The sequence below is a fragment of the Cyprinodon variegatus genome, unplaced genomic scaffold (assembly GCF_000732505.1).
Source record: "Cyprinodon variegatus isolate N-32 unplaced genomic scaffold, C_variegatus-1.0 Scaffold15, whole genome shotgun sequence".
In the NCBI taxonomy this organism is placed as follows: domain Eukaryota; kingdom Metazoa; phylum Chordata; class Actinopteri; order Cyprinodontiformes; family Cyprinodontidae; genus Cyprinodon; species Cyprinodon variegatus.
This window is the reverse complement of record NW_015150468.1, coordinates 407233-426320: the sequence shown is the minus strand read 5'-3', so window position 1 is coordinate 426320 and position 19088 is coordinate 407233. Positions and strand designations below refer to the sequence as shown.

General features: G+C 37.8%; 2 protein-coding genes across 5 annotated transcripts in view; both read right to left on the bottom strand.

Moving 5' to 3' along the window:
- ctdspl2 (CTD small phosphatase like 2) overlaps positions 1-4333 on the bottom strand; it is an 11549-nt gene extending 7216 nt beyond the window's left edge. The window contains 5 exon segments of the mRNA XM_015384885.1: positions 2-211; positions 408-554; positions 663-801; positions 1552-1742; positions 4170-4333. Coding sequence (XP_015240371.1) covers positions 2-211; positions 408-554; positions 663-801; positions 1552-1719 — 664 coding nt within the window. The 5' untranslated portion in view covers positions 1720-1742; positions 4170-4333.
- Positions 4334-9661: 5328 nt separating this feature from the next.
- casc4 (cancer susceptibility candidate 4) lies at positions 9662-18741 on the bottom strand. Of its 4 annotated transcripts, none has more exons than XM_015384961.1 (10): positions 17739-18741; positions 15162-15216; positions 14921-15023; positions 14613-14703; positions 14196-14304; positions 14004-14087; positions 13474-13752; positions 13249-13368; positions 11572-11748; positions 9662-10588 (listed from the first exon to the last, which is right to left on the bottom strand). In XM_015384961.1, exons 1-10 carry the CDS (start codon positions 18063-18065, stop codon positions 10509-10511), a joined length of 1425 nt encoding a protein of 474 aa, XP_015240447.1. In that variant the 5' UTR covers positions 18066-18741; the 3' UTR covers positions 9662-10508. The 4 variants fall into 4 exon arrangements, with proteins under 4 accessions (XP_015240447.1, XP_015240464.1, XP_015240455.1 ...); XM_015384978.1 differs by having other exon boundaries at positions 11581-11748; XM_015384969.1 differs by having other exon boundaries at positions 14004-14084.
- Between the last annotated feature and the right edge of the window lie 347 nt (positions 18742-19088).

The window sequence follows — 19088 nt, the reverse complement described above, 5'->3', positions numbered from 1 at the left end:
TCGTCCTCTCACGTAGAGGACGCTTCAAGGATGTGTGGAGGCCGTAGAGGCGGCAGGTGTGACACGCTGGAGTAGAAGTTGTTAACGGGGCACAGATCCTGGGTGGATGTGGCTGTGCTGGTGGGCGTCTCCACCACCTGCTCCATGTCCAGCTGCTTGGCTATCTCCTCTGCTTCCAGAGCCTGGTCAGGGGAGTCTGAGCCTGAAGATGCTGAGAAACAAAGAAAAAAAAATTAACATAAAACCTCTTTCTGACATATCAAAGCATCACTTTAATAATTCTGCACACCCTATATGGTTTACAATTAAGTACAAAGAGATAAAAAAGAAGCATTTTGGAAAAGGTAAGATGCCAAATGATGCACATGTACAAAACAGTGAAATAACATTGAGATAACTGGAATTACTTTTAGCTGGTGAGAAAAAGTTAAAAACAGGGCTGAAGATCGTCCCAAGCAGGGTTGTCCTGGGAGGACTGGAGGTCAGCTCAACTGCAGCCGTATCCTCCAAACTGCCGTTCGGCTTCTCCTTATTCCTGTCATGATTGGTCGCTTCTGCAGGGCGGAAAACACAAGGTTCAAGAGAAGTATAATCCGGAGGAGGAAAAAAAAGGCCAGATGTTAAGTGGTATAACTCAATTACTTTAAGCATTGTTAACTTACGGCCATTGATGGAGCCTTTCTTGCCTACTCTGCTTGCAGTCCTCCGGGGGGAGTTGGTGTTTGAAGGAGTGGAGGTGATGAGGTTGTTGTCCACATCGCAGTGGAGGCGTGTCTTCTTAGCCGGGCTCTCCTGCTGTAACTGGCAAAAAGAAACCATAACAGCTGTAGACATCTTAAAATTCACCTGTTCTTAAACAAAAACAGCATGTGACAGAGAGTATACAATCTTTTACAGAAGCCAAGGATTAATGGCAGCTTGCTGTGCAGGTTACAAAATGGCCGTAACAAGAAAGTTGAGCAGAATCTAGAAACTATATTATTTAAAAGTAACCAGCAAAGCAGATGCAACATTATCTAAGTATTAAAAAGACAATGATATAAATTTAGCACAGTTTTTAATATATTTTTTTCTAAATACAGGCAGGAAATGACCATATGACACATGCTTGATATTAAAACCAGCTTATTTCTTTATACATAGTATTAAAATAATAATAAGATAAATAAAAAAAACAACTATAACCTCCTATAGGAAATTTAGCTGAGTTGACTTTTCCATTCGCATAGAGATCCTGTCACTGCGCGCCAACATTGTGAGCTAAAATCTAAAATTAGATCAGAAAGAGGGTTCTCGGACAAGCTGCTGCATTCCATCAGAGTTTTCTTATGAAACATGACACTCTGCAGCCAGAAATGCTGCATTTGACTTGTGGACATGTAGCACACAATAGCCAATACAACTCTAAGCTGGTACTTCCTGGTAGCGTTTTCCCTTTTTAAAATAAACACCAAGTAGGAGCACCAACTCCATCCCACTGACCAAGTTTTTAAGCTGGTAAAGAAAATGACTGCTTTCACTTAAGTGACTATGTGGTCATAGGAGAGGTACCTTGACAGCATTTCCTCGGATTAACTTCTTGATGGTGGATAATATTCCCCTTCCTCCGCTGGCAGGAGGGTCGTCTTCTACCTCTGAATGCCTCCTCTTGGTTCGGGACGTGCGGCTTGTCAGAGCTGGGTTTTGGTGCTGAGACGCCTTTCGCATTCTCAGCCTCATTGTTCTTGCAGTCACATGTAAGGCTGTTGCAAGAATAAAAAAAAACATTTAAGAATGAGTACAGATGTAAGAAAGAAAAAAAAAGGCTAAGTCTCAAGGATGCAACTTTGTGTAAAAAGGCAACATTGGTTCCTTTTCTGCCAACATCTGGATGCATTCAAGATCCCATTTCACTTACATCAGGAGCATCACAGCAGCCACAGCTGGCTTTACTTCCACTCTACAGTTAAGAAAGGAGCATTTCTCTGGATCATACAATAAACAACTTTTCTAAACATGAAGCAGGAATGATGACATTAAAGTAAGATCAAAGTTTTGCTCAGGGCAACAAAATAAAGCAACGACAAGACTTAAAGAGACATGGGTGCGATAAACCAAGACACCCGCAAAGATATTTACATACATTCTGCAAGACAGATTGAGTAGCTCGGTATTATGGATTGGGAAAAAAAAGAAGAAAAAAAAAAAAAGAAAAATGTTGCATTAACCCATTAATTCCCCAAAGCTCTTTCCCTTGCGTAACAAAAAACAAAATGTGTCCAGACATATCCGCAACCAGTCAGGAACCGCTCCAGATGCAACAGCGCCTTCTCTGTAGAAGCTGAACATGCTGCATGCTGTAATTCCCAACATCTGGTTCGCATTTACACAACGACATAACCGAGTAGAGAATGAATGATGCTGTATTCAATGCACAGCAAAATGAAAAGAAGAAAAAAAAAAAGCTTTCCAAAGCACTGCTTTTTCTCTCCTGTTGCAAGTATGTTGCAACTGTGCAGAATGGAACGCAACTACAGGCAGCAGAACACAAAATGTTTAGGATGACTAACTACAGTAAATTAGAGATTAACTGTAATCATCACCATTAATCAAGCAGGTGTTATAGTTGATATAAACTGTCTCTATACTCTTTTCTATAAGACTAATCTATTCTAATGCAATTATATATTTATTCACACACCTCCCCATTTTATTTTCGTTTTCGCAGCATATGAGCTTTTACTACCTATATCTTTTGAATCACCCCGATGAGGTCTATATATTACGCAATTATATATATATATATATATATATATACATATACAATTTTGGACACAGATTTCAGACATTTCAGCTATACATGCTGACAGTAGGTTTGCAGAACTAAGTTGGTTTTTAATGTTGGATTTAATTCCTTTTAATTATGCATCATATCTCTAAGTTCTTATGGAGCAGTGAGCTTACAGATTAAAATAAAATATGTGAAATCTCAACACTGCATGATCAGACAGGGAGGACGGAAACACCAACAGCTCCAATACATTACATCCACCTTTCCAAGCAATCAGCCATGGATCATGCACACTGCTGGCTGAGAGTAAAGTGAGCGGGAAATAAGAACATCTGTGAGACTGAGAAGGCTAATACGAGTTAGCTAAGGACAACAGCAAGGATCCGTAACCATACAGCGGGTGGAGGCCCTTCCAAAATACGTTTCGTTCGTGTTGCAAAAATGCATAACGAGAGTTTCAAAAAGCTTACAAGTTAGCAACGCTTAGCTAATAATCGAAAGCAAATCGGACAATGACATATAGCCAGATCGCAATTAATTGTTTAAAACCACCATTACTGATAAAGATGTAACCAGTAAATCCCACGTTAAAAGCTCTGCAGTGTAATCACTGAGTTTAAGCACAATTAGCTTTTGCTTAAAAGGTAACTTTTAGTAACGAGCAATTCAAAGTAAAGCAAATCCGGGGAGAAGAAGTTTAGATTTTAAAAATGGAGAAACCTAAACAAAACATTTTATAGTGTCCCAGTCAATGCAGCATCACAATCTGAATGACAAAGTAAAGAATAATGAAAGGATTTGTTCAATTAAATCAACACTGTTTAGGTTGCCGAGCTGCAGTAGCCGTTAATATTTTGACATCGTTAATCAAAGCCGACAGTCACAATAACACCAGTAAATCTGATCTAGTCACCATTCCGTGAATTTAATTGATGATAGTTCATCGAATGAGTAATACGGAAATGTTGAAATATGTTTTGAAATAAAGCTAAACTGCAGTTTGAGCGCTAACGCGTAGCGCTGCTTAGGAATGTTAGCCGGCTAAACCAGTTAGCCAAGCAGCGCTTCGGGTTTTAATTATACTTTTTAAACGAAGTAACACTAATATGTACTGTGCGTCTAGTTATGTTTAAATCACCTCTTTAATAAAATTCTTCTGTCAGAATACAGGTTGAGTTTAAATAAAAGGTTAGTCAAATTAGTCATGTCGAAGGTAGGCCGTGAATTAGCCCGTTCTTAGCTTGTTAGCTTCGAAAGCTTCCCGCAGAACTGCTCCGGGCTAACAGATGTGCAGAGGCATGGAGAGAGGAGCATAAATCTCCTGTCAATAGCTTCAATTGCATAAACACAACCCCAAGTGCATAAAGGATGCGCGGACAGTTAAATATTAGCGACTTACTGTAATGTGACCCGCTGGACGTGACAGTAACGACTCAAGACAGATTAAACATCACAACATAGCACTGCATGTTCTTCCCCCCACCCGCCCCCTGTTGTATTTTTGCTGTTCAAGGACCGTCTTCGAAATGACACACCGCTGAGCTACCAGGCGCCATTTCCCGCCTCTGCCCTGTCTCTCAGAGCCAGATACCCGTATGGGACACACCCCCTGAGTTACCTCTGGAAAACAGCAGACAATCCGCAGCAACCTCCGCAGCTGGATCTCCAAAGCCTCACATTGCGTTTAGAAAGTGTTCAGTACAAATATGCAGTTTGTTTCCCCACTGGCTCGGTAAAAATGTTTTTTTTATTTGACCACAATGACCGCATATTTGTCTTGCTGAACACACAAAAGAAACATTAGGTTTATTTCCTTTATCCTGTGCATGGGCGGTTCTGGACAGGGGCCAACAGGGGTCTTTACGGAAGAGGATTAGAGCCACTGAAAAAATAAAATAAAAAGTTCACTGATTTTTGAATTTTATTTCAGTATATTAGAAAAAAAAAATCAGAAGTCTGGCTTTGTCTCAGAATTTTGGATGTTAATGTAGATGTAAAGAAGAGGATTAGGGCCACTGAAAAAAAAAATAAAAAAGTTCACTGATTTTTGAATTTTATTTCAGTATAATATGGGAGAAAAAAAAGTCAGAATTCTGACTGTAATCTCAGAATACTGACTTTTTTCTCAGAATTCTTACTTTAATCTCTGAATTCTGAATTTTTACTCTGAATTCTGACTTTAATCTCAGAATTCTGACTTTTTTCTTAGAATTCTGAATTTAATCTCAGAATTCTGACAGCTAATAAATATGTTAGCCATTTCTGTTTGAAAGACTTAACTAGCTCTCTTGTTTTAATCACCTTTTGCTCTTCCATTAATGAAATACCATCACCAGGGACCCCTCGGGCACATAAAAAGTCACCTAATTCCGTCATTTTGCACCAGTGTGTTACTGGACCCCCCAAACAACTCACATGTTTGTCAGTGAAGCTGAGTGCTCCCACATCTCTTCCTTCATGGTGCCCATCTACATTAAGATACAAAAATCTGAGATTAAAGTCAGAAATCTGAGATTAAATTCAGAATTATGAGAAACAATTCAGAATTGTGAGAAGTCAGAATTCTAAGATTAAAGTCAGAATTCTGAGATTAAAGTCAGAATTCTGAGATTAAAATCAGAATTCTGAGAAAAAAAGTCAAAATTCTGAGGAAAAAAGTCAAAATTCTGAGGAAAAAGTCAGAATTCCGAGATTAAAAGTCAGAATTCCGACTTTTTTCTCACATTATACTGAAATAGAATTTAAAAATCTGTTAATTTAAAAAAAAAATTTCAGTGGCCCTAATCCTCTTCTGTAGGTCTTGGCAGAGGTGTAGCCAGAAAATGTATTTAAGGCTGGCAAGGCAACAAGCAATATACACTGAGGGGCGGACGAAAGATGATAGGCGCCAGAACCTAAGGGTTGATCTACACTGTTCCAACAGGAAAATTAACAAGCGCAACATCCATACTTTCTAAATAAAGACGAACTATATTTTCCTGCAGCCTTTCCCAACAAATAGACGCATATATTTCAACATCCGTGCTTTCTAGATTAAAGGTATAGTGGAAACAATTCTTTCAGGTTTGAGTTTTGGGCAAACATCTTTTCCTTTGTCATTACTTACCTACTTTTATAAGTAATCATTCTGCATAAAATTGATATTTACAAGTACTAATATCTATATAAATTGATTATTTAATAGGTTTTTACTAAACTAGTTATTTATGTATGATTTTACTGAAGACTCTTAGATGACTTGCAGAGACACATCATTTTCTCTTTACCCCATATAACACAAAATCTAGTTCTAGATTTTAGCTCCGCCCCTGGGTAAATTTAGCCTTTAGCTTCTGAAGATATAAAAAAAAACAACTGCTCATTATGATGTCATGAGAGATGGGTAGCAGCTAGTTACACTTACTTTTGTAATAAAAAAAAAAGAGAGAAGTATTATTTTACAGCATTGTGGTTTTACTTCTATTTGAGCAAATATATCATTTGGTATCGCTACGCTTGAGTAAAATTTCTGGCTACCTGTCCATTGTGAGTAACTTCACCTGATAAGAAACAAGCTGCTTTTGAACAAATATGCACCATTGAGAGACACTTTCTTCTTTCTTGTACTCAAGGCTTATCGGTTAAATGTTATTCTCCATCTGCTGAGTCTGCCATAATTTGAATGCTGAGTGAAAATACATCATGCAGTAATTTAACCTATTCTGCATACAGTAATTATTGATTTTTTAAGTTTTATAACTCAGTGTGTATTTTAAATCATGTTCATTTGACATTTTTTATTGTGTTATTAAATTCTATGTTTATTTTTTTTCCTTATTCTTTGAATCATCAGAATTTGCATATCACTTAATATTTTGTTCAATTTTACATAAATAAGTTTACTTAGTAAGTAGATCAGGCTCAGAACTTCAGTAGCCTGTCTACCTATTTTTTTTCCGCTTAGCTGAGTAATTTTTTTAAAGGCTATATTTTACTTTTATTTGACTAAAACTATGATGAAGTAGTGCCCTTCTTACTTAAGTACAATTTCTGGGTACTCTATACCCACCTCTGGATGGTACCCTCTGGAGCAGAACCGATTTTTCTCTTAGAACAGACACGTGTTACGGCTGCAGTAGGTCTCTGCTTTTTCTTTTAGGGTTCTGGAGGCAGGCCTTCTGCAGGTGTTATGTTTTTTCCCTGATTGGTGCTCTGCTGCTTTAAAAGCTGTCATGCTGCAGCAGTCATGAGGCTTTTTTCCTCCTCTCCCTCTTCAGAACTCCAGTTGGTTTTGTTTGGACTTTATGATTGAGTTTTGTTAGGTTTGTTTTGCGTTTGTTTATTTCTAATTGGTTATGGTTTTGTATTAATCTGTTTTGGCTTCTTATTTCAGGTAATCCTTTTTTCAGTTTTTACTTAATATAATTTAATAAATTTCCTTTTTATTAACTCTGAAAATCCTTGTGTGGTCTCCATTAATGTTACCCCACCTAACAAGCCAGGTGGACGTAACACACGTTTGTGACGTATTTTGGGGAAAAGTATTTTAGATTAATGAACTGTTAGATTTGGGGTACATCTGCTAGGTCAGCCGTCACCTCTGCATATTGTCTGTTTTCATGTGGATCCTACATTAGCTTGTCGTCTCTGTGTCCTTTGAATGAGCTCCACTCAGAGCTTTAGAACCTGAAAGCTGTTTTTATTTTTATGTGGGAGATAAAACCAAGGCTCTCAAGACTGGCACGTCCAGTGCTCATCTGATTCCTCAGGGACTGTCCAAACTGTTCCGAGTGATGCCTCCAGCTGCGGATATAGCTATACAAACTAGAAGACCAGGACCAGGGTTTTAGGTTTCTTTCTTCTCATTCTTGCAACAATTAATTATGAAAGTGTCACTATGACTATTTTCATTGATCTCCTTTACTCACTGTACCTACAGTAGTTTTTTTTTTTTTTTTAGTTTACATTTTTGCTTTAACAATGATTAAAAAGTGAAAGTGCTCTGCTTTTAGCTTTAGCCGTATCAAAACAGGATGAGTTTTCACATATCCATTACTTAAAACATGTCCACAGCTGTTTATTGATTTTTTTTTATTCTCCAGATACAGAGTATTTATATTGTTAAAACACTATACAGTACAGTGCTTTTTTTCTTATGTTATTTCTATACACTTTTAAAAGGTTCACGTTATGTGACCACTTCTGCTAGAACCTTTTGCTGCTGGAACACCAACATTTCCCCATGGTGGAACAATAAAGGGATTTTCTACTCTATTCTATTTTCATCTGCAGGATTCAGGGGTCTAAAACTCTGCAGCTCCAGAACCGCAAGTTGGTCTAGAACTGCCACTGTTCCTATGACCTTTAACAACATCTAACATCTTACAGTAAAGATTTTAAAATTTGCACAAAATTGAGGTGACTTAGTTAGTCAATAACCATAGCTGATCCTATCAAGTAATTCAGGAAGTTTAAAAATAAAATTGTCAACCAATATTTGTGAATTGTTATTTTCCTTTTTTTTTGTCTCTGACATTTCACTCAATTGCTTTTGGATCTAAATCACTTAAATGTAATGCCTCATACACAAAAAAATGCCCGGACTGGAATAGGTATTTCAATATCAGTATTTAACTTAGTTCAATTGAATTTTCCCAGAAGGAGATGGTAGGTATACAACAAAAATCCCAAACTACAACAAACTGAAAAATATAGTGATAAAAATAAATAGTAAGAAAAGCAATGGTCTAACAAAATGTAATTAAGTCCTGTATAAAATCTGAGCATATTTAAAACCTGAGAGGAGACAATTACATTAGTTTTAAAAAGCATGGGAAGTGCAATATAGGGCATTCCTTTGCATTAGCTGGAGCTGTGACTCTTGCTGATATTATCCCCTTTTCCATCAATAATTCATTGGTTTTATTACACACCAATGACCTGTTAACTCTGTTGTACACTTAAATGCAAATTAAGGAAATTGGTAGATATCACCAGGAGTAAAGTCTGATCATGCATTAAATGTATTAAGAATTGCATGAGTATGTTTGTTTGTTTTTTAAGCAGGACAGTGTGAACAACTTGAAATCACTCGTTTTCTCAGTATGAAAATCAATGCAAAATGTGAATTTTCTTCAGCAATGTCTACACCTTTGGAAACACCATTGTGTTTCCATGGTCATATCTGTTTTCCTTACACATCAAACATTTAATATGTAATATTTTCAGAATTCAACCTTTTGCTTGAATGCCTGTTTCTTTGTGTTTTAGCTCTATATTTGGATCTTCAACCCTGACTAAGTGATTTATCTTGCATTTTTTAGATTTATTCTTCAACTTGAGTACCATTAATTTGTGTGACCACTTTTGCTACAATCATTTGGCACTGTAACCCAGCTGTATTCCCATTGTGGGACTAAAAAGGGATTTTCTATTCTAATATATTAATCAGTGAATGCAGAAGACAGTCATAACTTAATCTAAAGTTGTCATGGTAAATATAACTGTAATATATAGAAAAAAACTCTTGAAAATGAAGGTTTCCCATTTCAACTTAAAGCCCAAGCAAAAAATAAATAAAATTAAATTAGCAGTTGATTAGAATTGGTTTCTTAAATTCCCAGCTTTATATATAGTATTTGTATACACTGTTGCTTTTTAAGTAAAGCAATCCATCAAATATGGACAAATTACAAATTGTCCACATTTGGGACTAGAACCCACCATGAAGCTCCCAAAGTATAGCATTCAGTGAAAATCGATTAAAAAACAAAAACATTGTGTTTGTTAACTGAGTAGATAATTTTGTTCTTATAAAAAGTGCATTTTAAAGGTATTCTTGAATTTAAAAAAAACATCCCAAGGACAAACCATCACTATAACTAAACTGTGAATGCGACAAGTGACAAAAAACATGAAGCATCACCTTTAATAAAATTAAATTACATTCGATGCGCCTTTCAGTGAGAAATCCTTTTTTTCCCCAGGTTGTTAAGACAACACATTTCTGGTTTTACAGATTTTCCCAAAGGTGAGGAATTATGTTTCCTCAGTACAAATATCAACAGTTCAACTACAGCAAATAATAAGCAGACCTCATTGGCTGAAGCATGTCTGTCTGTTCCTAACATCACCATAAGGTATTGCTTTAGCAGTAGGTTTTGCTGTGTTTTGATGTCTGGAAAGTTTCTAATACATGCAGTGGTATTTTAGACAGAATGAGGAATGCTTCCGGGTCTCTGTCACAAAAAGGTTTTATAGGCCATAAACAAAGTCCTTGGCAACTTAATCTCCCACTCCAGTACAAAAAGGTCTGTAATGTAGGCATCTTGTCTTGGAGAGCCCCGATTAGTTCATTTGATAAATATCTCAGGAAGCAAATTTCTATATATATTAGGAAAATCAAAGAGGAAGAAGCTAAAAAAAAAAAAATCACTTGATTCAAAAGTTCAGAAGAGAATCTCTGAGACCAGTCCATGAAGGTGAAAAGGTACATCATCGTACCTTCATCAAATAAAAAACACAAAAAAAAAAAACATCAGCTATAGCAGCTTAGGAGAATGGTCTGTTTATATTTCTACTAAGATTATTATTTAGAAATAGTTTGAATGTCTGTCAAAATGTTCCGTGACAGCGAGGAGGCCTCCTGTAGGTGCTTGGACAAAGTGATGCTCCAGCTTATTCACCAGGAGAGACCTTGATTGTAGAAGACGGTTTTTAAGGAGGTTTGTTAATAAGTTAGAGCCAAGTGAGTTTCCATTCAAAGAATGTCATTGTTTTGATGTCTTTTCCCATAATCCACCGCTCTGTCTCGCTCCTGAATGTCGCGATCGTCGTCATCTGGAAAAGAACAAAAAGTCCAACATTAGAGGTTATGTAGCAGATTAATTATGACTTATGGCAGATATTTCTATTGTTGGACAGACCTTTAAATGTAAAAGACAGAAGGAAAGAGATAAACAAAAGGATGCTAGGAGAAAAACAGGATACAATGAAGGGAGGAACACAAAGACAATGAGATGGAAATAAAGTCCTAAAATATTTGTATTTTTTTTTTTTTACCCAAAAATATTTTCTTATGCAGACCTGAAAAAAACTAGAATCTGATTCCAGACTTTTTTCAGAGTTAAAAACCAACTGTAAAGGTCTCCAATGTTCAGGAAACGGATTATATTTTTGCATTAAGCTCCTAAAACCAAAAGAGGAAGTCCCTCTTTTTTAATCAAATGTATAATTTAACCACACACAAAAACCCTTTCATTTATTCAGCGGAACAACAACACATATGACCACCCCCACCAAAAGAAAAGCACATGTTGACATAGCATCTTAATGTATTTTCATCTTTTTTTTTTTTTTCATTTTGACTAGATTATACTCTTAGACATTTTGGCAGCCTGATAAATCAGTGGTAAGAGCAACAAACACAGAGACATACATTTCAAGGAGAACACAGACACATTCAGGAGCACAGTCAGCTAAATATATCTACTGGTTTGGATGTAGGTCAGATGTTTGGTGGACACAGACAGGTGGTTTAGCTAAAACGAAGCACAGGCACAAAGGAAAATACGAGATGGAAACTCTCACAGAACCGCAAGTTCCATGGTCAAATCTTCAATATAAATGAAAAAAAAAAAAAAAATGTTTTTTTTTTTTTTTTTTTGAGAAGTTGAATTTTTGCTTTGTGCAGATGACCAGACTCAGGGCACTGTGAGCTACTCTGAAAAAATAAGGTGGGGCTGCAGCAGAATGTGGGGTGGAGGGAGGACACAAGGGAGGAAGGATGGATGCACACTGGACACTTAGTCCAAGACCCACACCTGGCTCACCTTGGACGTCTTCCTCCCCACCATCACCATCCTCTTCCTCATTGTAGGCCAGCTCGGCCTGCTTATCAGCCTCATACTCACCGACGTTCCCGTCGTCCCCATTGTAGTCCGCCAGCTTAGAGCCGTGCTGCGGATCTACTGGGGACTCGTTCTCATCAAAGAACCGGCCTGCAGGAGGCAGAGAAGGGCCTCATCAGGAAAGAAGGGAAGCAGAGGCAGTCGTGGGAAAAGGAAAAAGGTATGGGAGGGGAAAAAAAAAAGGAAAACCACTTGGAGTTTGCATGAGGGATGAGTGATGGCATACAGAGGATGAGGTTAATACGTGAAGAAAGGCTTTTTAGTTCAGGATTTTCTAAGGAGGAAAACTATTTATAGACTCAAGGAGAGGAAAAAAGCGATAAAAAAATTAAATTATCTTGAAACTGAAAGGTAAAATGTGAAGAACTGAGAAAAACATTTGTGCAGTCCTCATAATCATACCCAGCAATATAGGTAGTTACTCTAACACATTATGTGTTGTGCCAGCATATCGATTCATTTAGGAAATTGAACAGCAACCAATAATGTAATACCTGTCAATAACATAAGGATGGCAGTGCTTTTTCAAATAAAAAAAGCCAATAGATTTTTTCGGCCAGCCCTGTAATAATATTCTGCCAAAACTGTAATATGATGTCGTATAATTAGCAGGTGTTTAAATTGTCCCAGTCAAAGTATAGACCTCATCTGTCTGAGGCTGTCCATCCAAATCTAGCTGAATTTAGTTATCATTATTTTGCCAAAAAAATAAACAAAAAGTCTAAAAATCTTAGCCTCTACATGGGAATTTGTTGGAAGTAAAAAAAAAAAAAAAAAACATAGAAAACCTGCAGCTGAAATTGCAATTGGGAAAAAATAAAAGTTCTCCAAAGTATTGTTGAATCATATCATGATGTAGAAATGTAATTACAAACCCATATACCATTTCACTTCTACTTCCCAATTATAGCCTCCTTTATTTTGGTTTATATATATTTATAAAATCCCTAAAAGAAATATATTTAAATTTATATTCCCAACTGGAAAAAAAATGATAAGGATTTCAGGCCTTGAAAGTTTTTTTGCAGCCAGTTCTGAAACATCTCTTAAACAGCCCAAGATTTAGTATCTAAACTTAAGAAAATACGTAACAAGGTCTAAATCATTAGGACTGTCCGACACATCAGAATGCTACCTTAGATATGACCCAGACCTCTTTGGATTTCCTTTAACTAACTAAAAAACGATGGCTCTCTGGCAGAGACACAAAGGAGATAAAGAAGCAGACAATTTACAAGGAGGAGGAGAGATCAAAGGTAGCAGAGCGAAGCAGACGGCAGGCACCAAGCAGAAAATCTGGCAGTAGTGTGTTCCTCCTCTCCTCTAATTTTTGCCATTCTCAACTCCTGATTGTACTAAAACTCAAGTGCATACAATGACACTTTTATATCAGAGCAAGTGACAAAAAAAAAAAAAATAAAAATAACACACGTGACACCATTGAAGATTGGATCGTTCTCTGGGCATTAAAGAAATGCAGAGTCAAAACAAAGGTGTGAAAGGAAAGGCTGGCTTTTTTAACAAGATGTACCCTTTAGTTCAACACACCTTGACCATGGACATTTTGAATCAAGGAAATATGAAACCTACTTTGACGGTGGTGCAGCTGCTCTGCAGGGACTTGGTCTTTGGCACGTTGCAGCTGGACGGGCTTTGCTACCTGGGCGTTGTCGTGAGGAAGAGGAATCCTCTTAAAACGTTTGTCATCAACTTGATCGGGAAAAAAATAACAAAAACTTCATAAGTTATCATCAAAATTACCTTTCAAGCTTTTATTTTCTGTGTTTCACAAAGACACTTTTTCAAAGATTGCACCTTGATTTTGTCTTTGCTGTTCTCCTAGCTCGTCTGCCTTGACCCCTGCTTTATTATCTTCTTCAAATACTTCTGGCTTGTCTCCCTGTTTGATAACAAGTGGGGGTGCGAGTCCCGCTGCTCGACCCTCCAGCCGGTCCTGTTGGAGCCTGGGCTGGTCCAGCAACAGGCCTTGGCCTCCGCGACCGTCGGCTGCTTCCGGTTCAGGATTAACCCCAGCTGCTGCTCCAACTTCAGGTGCATCATTGTGCTTCTGAGTGATGGCAGGCTTCTTCAGGCCTTTGGATAAATGCTAAAGTCAGTGCTTTCTTTGAATTATCCATTTATCAAAACTGAACAGGATATTACAGTTCATGCAATGAGAAAAGTAAAGCTTAACTAAAACAGTAGTGTTAACAACTGTTTACTCACATTTTGTATTTGCTAAACTTCTAATGAGTAGGTCCAAAATCATGGTATTGTCATAATATAACAGGATGTTTGGTTTATCTAACAATAAATAAATCTTAATATACAGATTCAATGCTTACCAAATTGCATTTCGTCAATTTTTCCCACCTCGCTGTCTTCAATTCCAGGCATGCCAGCATCACTGCCAGGTTTGCCCATTTCTTCTGCCAGAAAGCACAAGAGACGGGATGCAGGAAGGATACAAACAGGGGTTTAAATCATTTTAAGAGATCAAAAGATTAGTATGGAAATGATCTGGACGCTCAGTCTACCTTTAATATCCAACTGCCTGTCATGTCGATGAGGGGCCACTGTGTGGCGCTCTCCAGCCATATTCACATCAGCTGCTTCACCTACGTTCTTTCCTGCTCCTACATTGTTCTGGTCACCAATCACAAACAGAGAGGAAAAAAAATTAGCTTAAAGGAAATACAAAAGGTCACCAAGTAGAAAGTTAGAGCTGAAATGGATCCAAGAGAAAACTGAACATTCAAATGAATCTAAATATAGCATTAGCAGTAAAATGAAAAATAGAGTTATAAATGAATAGAATTATATGATAAACTATCAAAAATGTGTAGTATGAAAGGTTGCATTGGAAAATCCTGGCTTTTTTTTTTTTATGCCAAACACAGACTTCAATTTTCTAATTTCTCAAAACTTGATTAACAAGACGAATTAAAACGAACCAGTCTCAGCCTTGCCACCTCTTTCTCCAGAGCCTTATTTGTTTCCTCATACTCTCTTTTGAGTTGTGCAATCTGACGGCCGCACTGTAAACTGTAAAACACAAAAAAATTTCAATGCGTCATCCTCACCATCTAGGATTATTTTAGCGTGTTATGAGGTAATAAAGTTGTTCGGTGGGATTTCAGCACAAAGGAGACAGTAACACAAAAAGGCTTTGCTCAAAAAGTGGAAATACGTTTCTATTCTTTTTTTTTTGTTTATATAACTTTGCTTTAAAAATGCAGATAATAAGAACAGAGTTAAATACCTCTCATATTCCAATTTTCTCTCCAAATTAGTGCTATTTTTCCTCACTTCTCTCAGCTGCTCTTCTTGCTTCATGAACTCTTGCTTCAGCTCCATCAGCTGCTCTGTTTGCAGCAACACCACCATGCAAACACAAAGCAAGTTGGCAAAAAAGTGTAAAAATGTAAAATAACTAAGGCATATAGATGTAATAAACACACCAGAGATCATTTTTGGGGCGCCCTCTACTGGCTTGTACTTACCTCTAAGTCTCTGCACCTCACTGTTTTGGGCTGTGACGTCATTTTGTAACTTCATCTGTGGCAAAAGGTAAATCCAGAAGTTATGTGAACTGAGGAGGAGTTAAAAGAAGTGTTCGACATTACGTTAAAGTAAAAGTTCAAATACCAGGAGGGTTTACTGCTCATCTGGTAATACTACTCACTCAAGGAAAATCAAGAGGAACGGGCTAGACCTGATCGCTCGAAACAGTTCAAGCCACTCATGGTTCTTTGCGGTGCATCAGCTTCTGATAAAACTTTCTCTGTAACTTTGTCTTTTGCCCTCTTTTGAAAAACTCAATGCAATTTTCAAACATACTGCCATGCATTGCGAGGCATGTGATAAAGGATTTGATTAAAACAATAAAACAAACTGAAAGATAACTTTCCTCTGTTAACTTGGTAAATATGGGAGTTAGTTATTATAATAAAGGTTTCATACTGTATGCACCTCTGGGAAAACATAGGTGGGATGTTTGCACAGGGAGAGAAGTGGAACAAACCAGCTTCCATCCTCATTACAGAAGCACTATTGTTTTACCGGGAGCTCAGCCTCCTCCGTTTATCTGCGTTTATTTACTACTTATAATATGACTTGATCCATATTTTCTTAAACATAAATTCCTTACAGTATTATATGAGCTTCCTGAATTAATTCCCATAATAAGTTTCAACAGATAATGTGTAGTTTGCTTTGAAGAGACAGCTCATAGAATAGAAGGATTGCCAAAAGAAGAAGTAGATTTTCTGTTTTTAAGGCTGCAACTAACTATTATTATGCTAATCGATTAATCTGTCGATGATTTTGTTAATTAATAATCAGATAGCAAAAGGTTCCTTAAAGAAGATTTTTTTTTTTTATAGAATTAAAACAGGTGAAACTACAACTTTTCCACTTGTGGTGTTCTGGATAGAGCATATTGAGAGAAAAGAAAAAGTTTTTTTTTTTTATCTTAAATGTACAATTTTTGTATAATTACTGCTCCAAGTGGGTTACTCTGTTAATGATGAATCGCTTAACTTATTTTAATAATCGGTTAATCACGAGTTTGCATAGCAGATTCTTCAAGGAAGCTGGGAGGATTTTGTATTTGCTGTAGTTAGAAATAACGTATCAGCAAATATTGACTCTCGTCTGAAAGGTTTCCCCACCTAAGCTAACTTTTTCTGATGTCTTCAGTGGTTCGTATTCACCGACTAACGAATACTACAAGATCTTTTGGTAAAGCAGTTCCTTAATGTGTGCAACTGGTGGAAAACTATTACCCTGATCAGATAAGCCTGTCTGATTCGATCATCAAAACAACATACCATTCATGACCAGACCAACTATATGACTTTCTGATAAAACAAAAAAAAACCAGTCAAGCTGGTTTACAGTTGAAAGATAACTTTTATTCATCTATAATATGAAAGTGTCAGACCTTTGAAATGTGGAAGATGTGTGGCATAACAACTATAGATTATTTATACTCCCTTAAACTCATACAAAGACACTCCCTGAGATACTTGAACAACTGTACTGCTTGAGGAGCCAGGAGCGTTTATGCAGAGTGGTGATTATCTAGAAAAACATTGGGTGGAGTAGATCTCAGGAAAGAACGGTTAGGGCTGAGCAACAGCGAGAATAAATGAATGGGATCTTAATAAAGGGAAAGTCTGCACGGACTTTTCAAGTGACATGAGGTTATTACATGTCTACAAATTGGTGTCATGGATTTTACAGAAAGGGGGGACAGGGGAGGCACCAAGAGATAGAAACCAGGACAGATTTAACATGCCTTTCAGCTTTGAAACTTATCCTTTAATACAGAGGTCTTCAACAGGGGGTCCACGACCCCTTGGGGATCCACGACCCCTTGGGGATCCACGGAGGTAATGCAAGGGGGTCATGAAAGTTTTGGTTGATTAGACTTTTCTTTTCATATTCCCCCTGAAATTTTTTCACTAATTGAAATGTCTTGAATTCAACAGACTATAGTAAACAGATAAGTGGAGGCAGAAGATGTCTTTCAGTCATCAATGCACACATTCAGCATAGTATTTCAAGCTGGGCACCGTTTCATTCACAACACCTGTCCCATCAACCAGGAATCAGAAATACTTTAATAATCCCAGGGAGGAATTACTTTCGTTACATGACTCCATCTGTAATAGAGTGACTATTGGACCAGTTTGATAGAACACAATTTCATACAATATATATATAAAATTATGGGGTCCCCGCTCCATTTCACCATCAGTTTGGGGGTCCTTGGCCTGGAAAACATTGAAGACCCCTGATTTAATATAATCATCCTTAAAGAGTATCTCTGTGATCAGGGAGGTCAAAGTGAGAGCTATAGTTATATTTTCCTTGTAATATTATATTTTCAAACAAAAACTATTTTGTTTGACGATATAAACATTAGCAGCGTTTTGTTGTGAGTGCTGCCCAACACATTTCCATAAAGCCCACATATTTTCCTGCTTGTTGTTCTGTGGTTTTTTTCTGGAATAGATTTGCCACAGGTTGCATCTCTGCTAAAGGGAGTTTATCCATGAATGTTTCTGCTTTACCTTCTCATCAGAGCACTTTTTGAAGGCTCCCTCTCTGGCCTGCAGCTTGTTCTCCAGCACGCTGTAGTCTCCATCCTTCTGATCGATCTGTTTCTTGTGCGTGTCCACCTGCACCATCAGCTCCGAGTTGCGCTTCTCCAGGCGGCTCCGCGCCGCGTCCGAGCGCTTCACCTGCGTCTGGATCTCCAGTAGATCATCCAGCAGGCGGCCGTGCTTGTTGGACACAGTCCAGTAGTTAAACGCCAGCACGCCGATGACGATCATCAAAAAGATGAGGATAAAGGACGGCATGCGGCCTCCTCGTCGGTTTGCACCAAACCCAATCATTTCCAACACAAACGCTCTTCAAAATAAAAAAGCCTAACGTGACAACAGATCGCTACCGCAGCTCTGATTGCGTTACCCCGATGTAAAACACAAGCGTGTACGTGACATGCCGCCGGGGAAAAACAAACGCCACACTCACACACACGGTCAGAAATGAAGGCTTTTCATATATTTACTCTCCATCCCCTTCCGCACACTCGGCATCTTCTGGTTGAACTACGCCCGCGGGGGACGTGGCCTGTTAGACAGCAGATGGGACTCGACGTGGACTGCAAAGAGGCGCCGTGGCAGTGGGCTGCCAGCATACCGCGCGCGCCACACTTCCTCCTGCTAACTGTCTGCTTCAGTTAGAGCCGCCTTCATCGTTTTGCTGCAAGTAATTAACGTCTGGACCCTCTCTGATCCCCCCACCAAAGGTTTCTGACCTGACGTTGATGTTAGCTCCTAACGTCCAGCTAACGTCCAGACACACTAGCTAGTGTTTCACTCACATCACTTAAACGTTAGCCGGTGTCAGACAAACAACAAACTAAAAATATTCTTCTTTTTTAAGGCTAAAGCGACTCCATTGCATGACAGCTAAATATAACGCGATAATCGATACACTAAGAGTGCCAGCTTTAGGTCTATGTTCCTTGACTATATATCAGTCGTCCTCTGCACGAACAAAGTTAGCCGAAGATACTAAGCATTTCCGCTTTGCTTTTCAAAATTAAAGTCCTGATTTTCTTTTCTTTTTCTTTTTTTTGTTCTTTTGACACACAAAAAAACAAGCATGTACATAGGTTTATTTTTTTATTTAAAATATTAGTTTTGCCTTAGTATATACAAATTCAGGTACGTTGGTGATATTTTGGGAAATCCCAAATCCGGCAGAAAACTTTAATCCCAAAACCGGAAGTACATGGTAAAAAATGTCCGTCTTGATAAATAATATATACACGCTTAAACGCACAAAAGCGTGATTCCAAAAGTTAGTGGAGAAGGTTGCGTGATGAAAGTGGAAAATTTCCCTAGCATAAT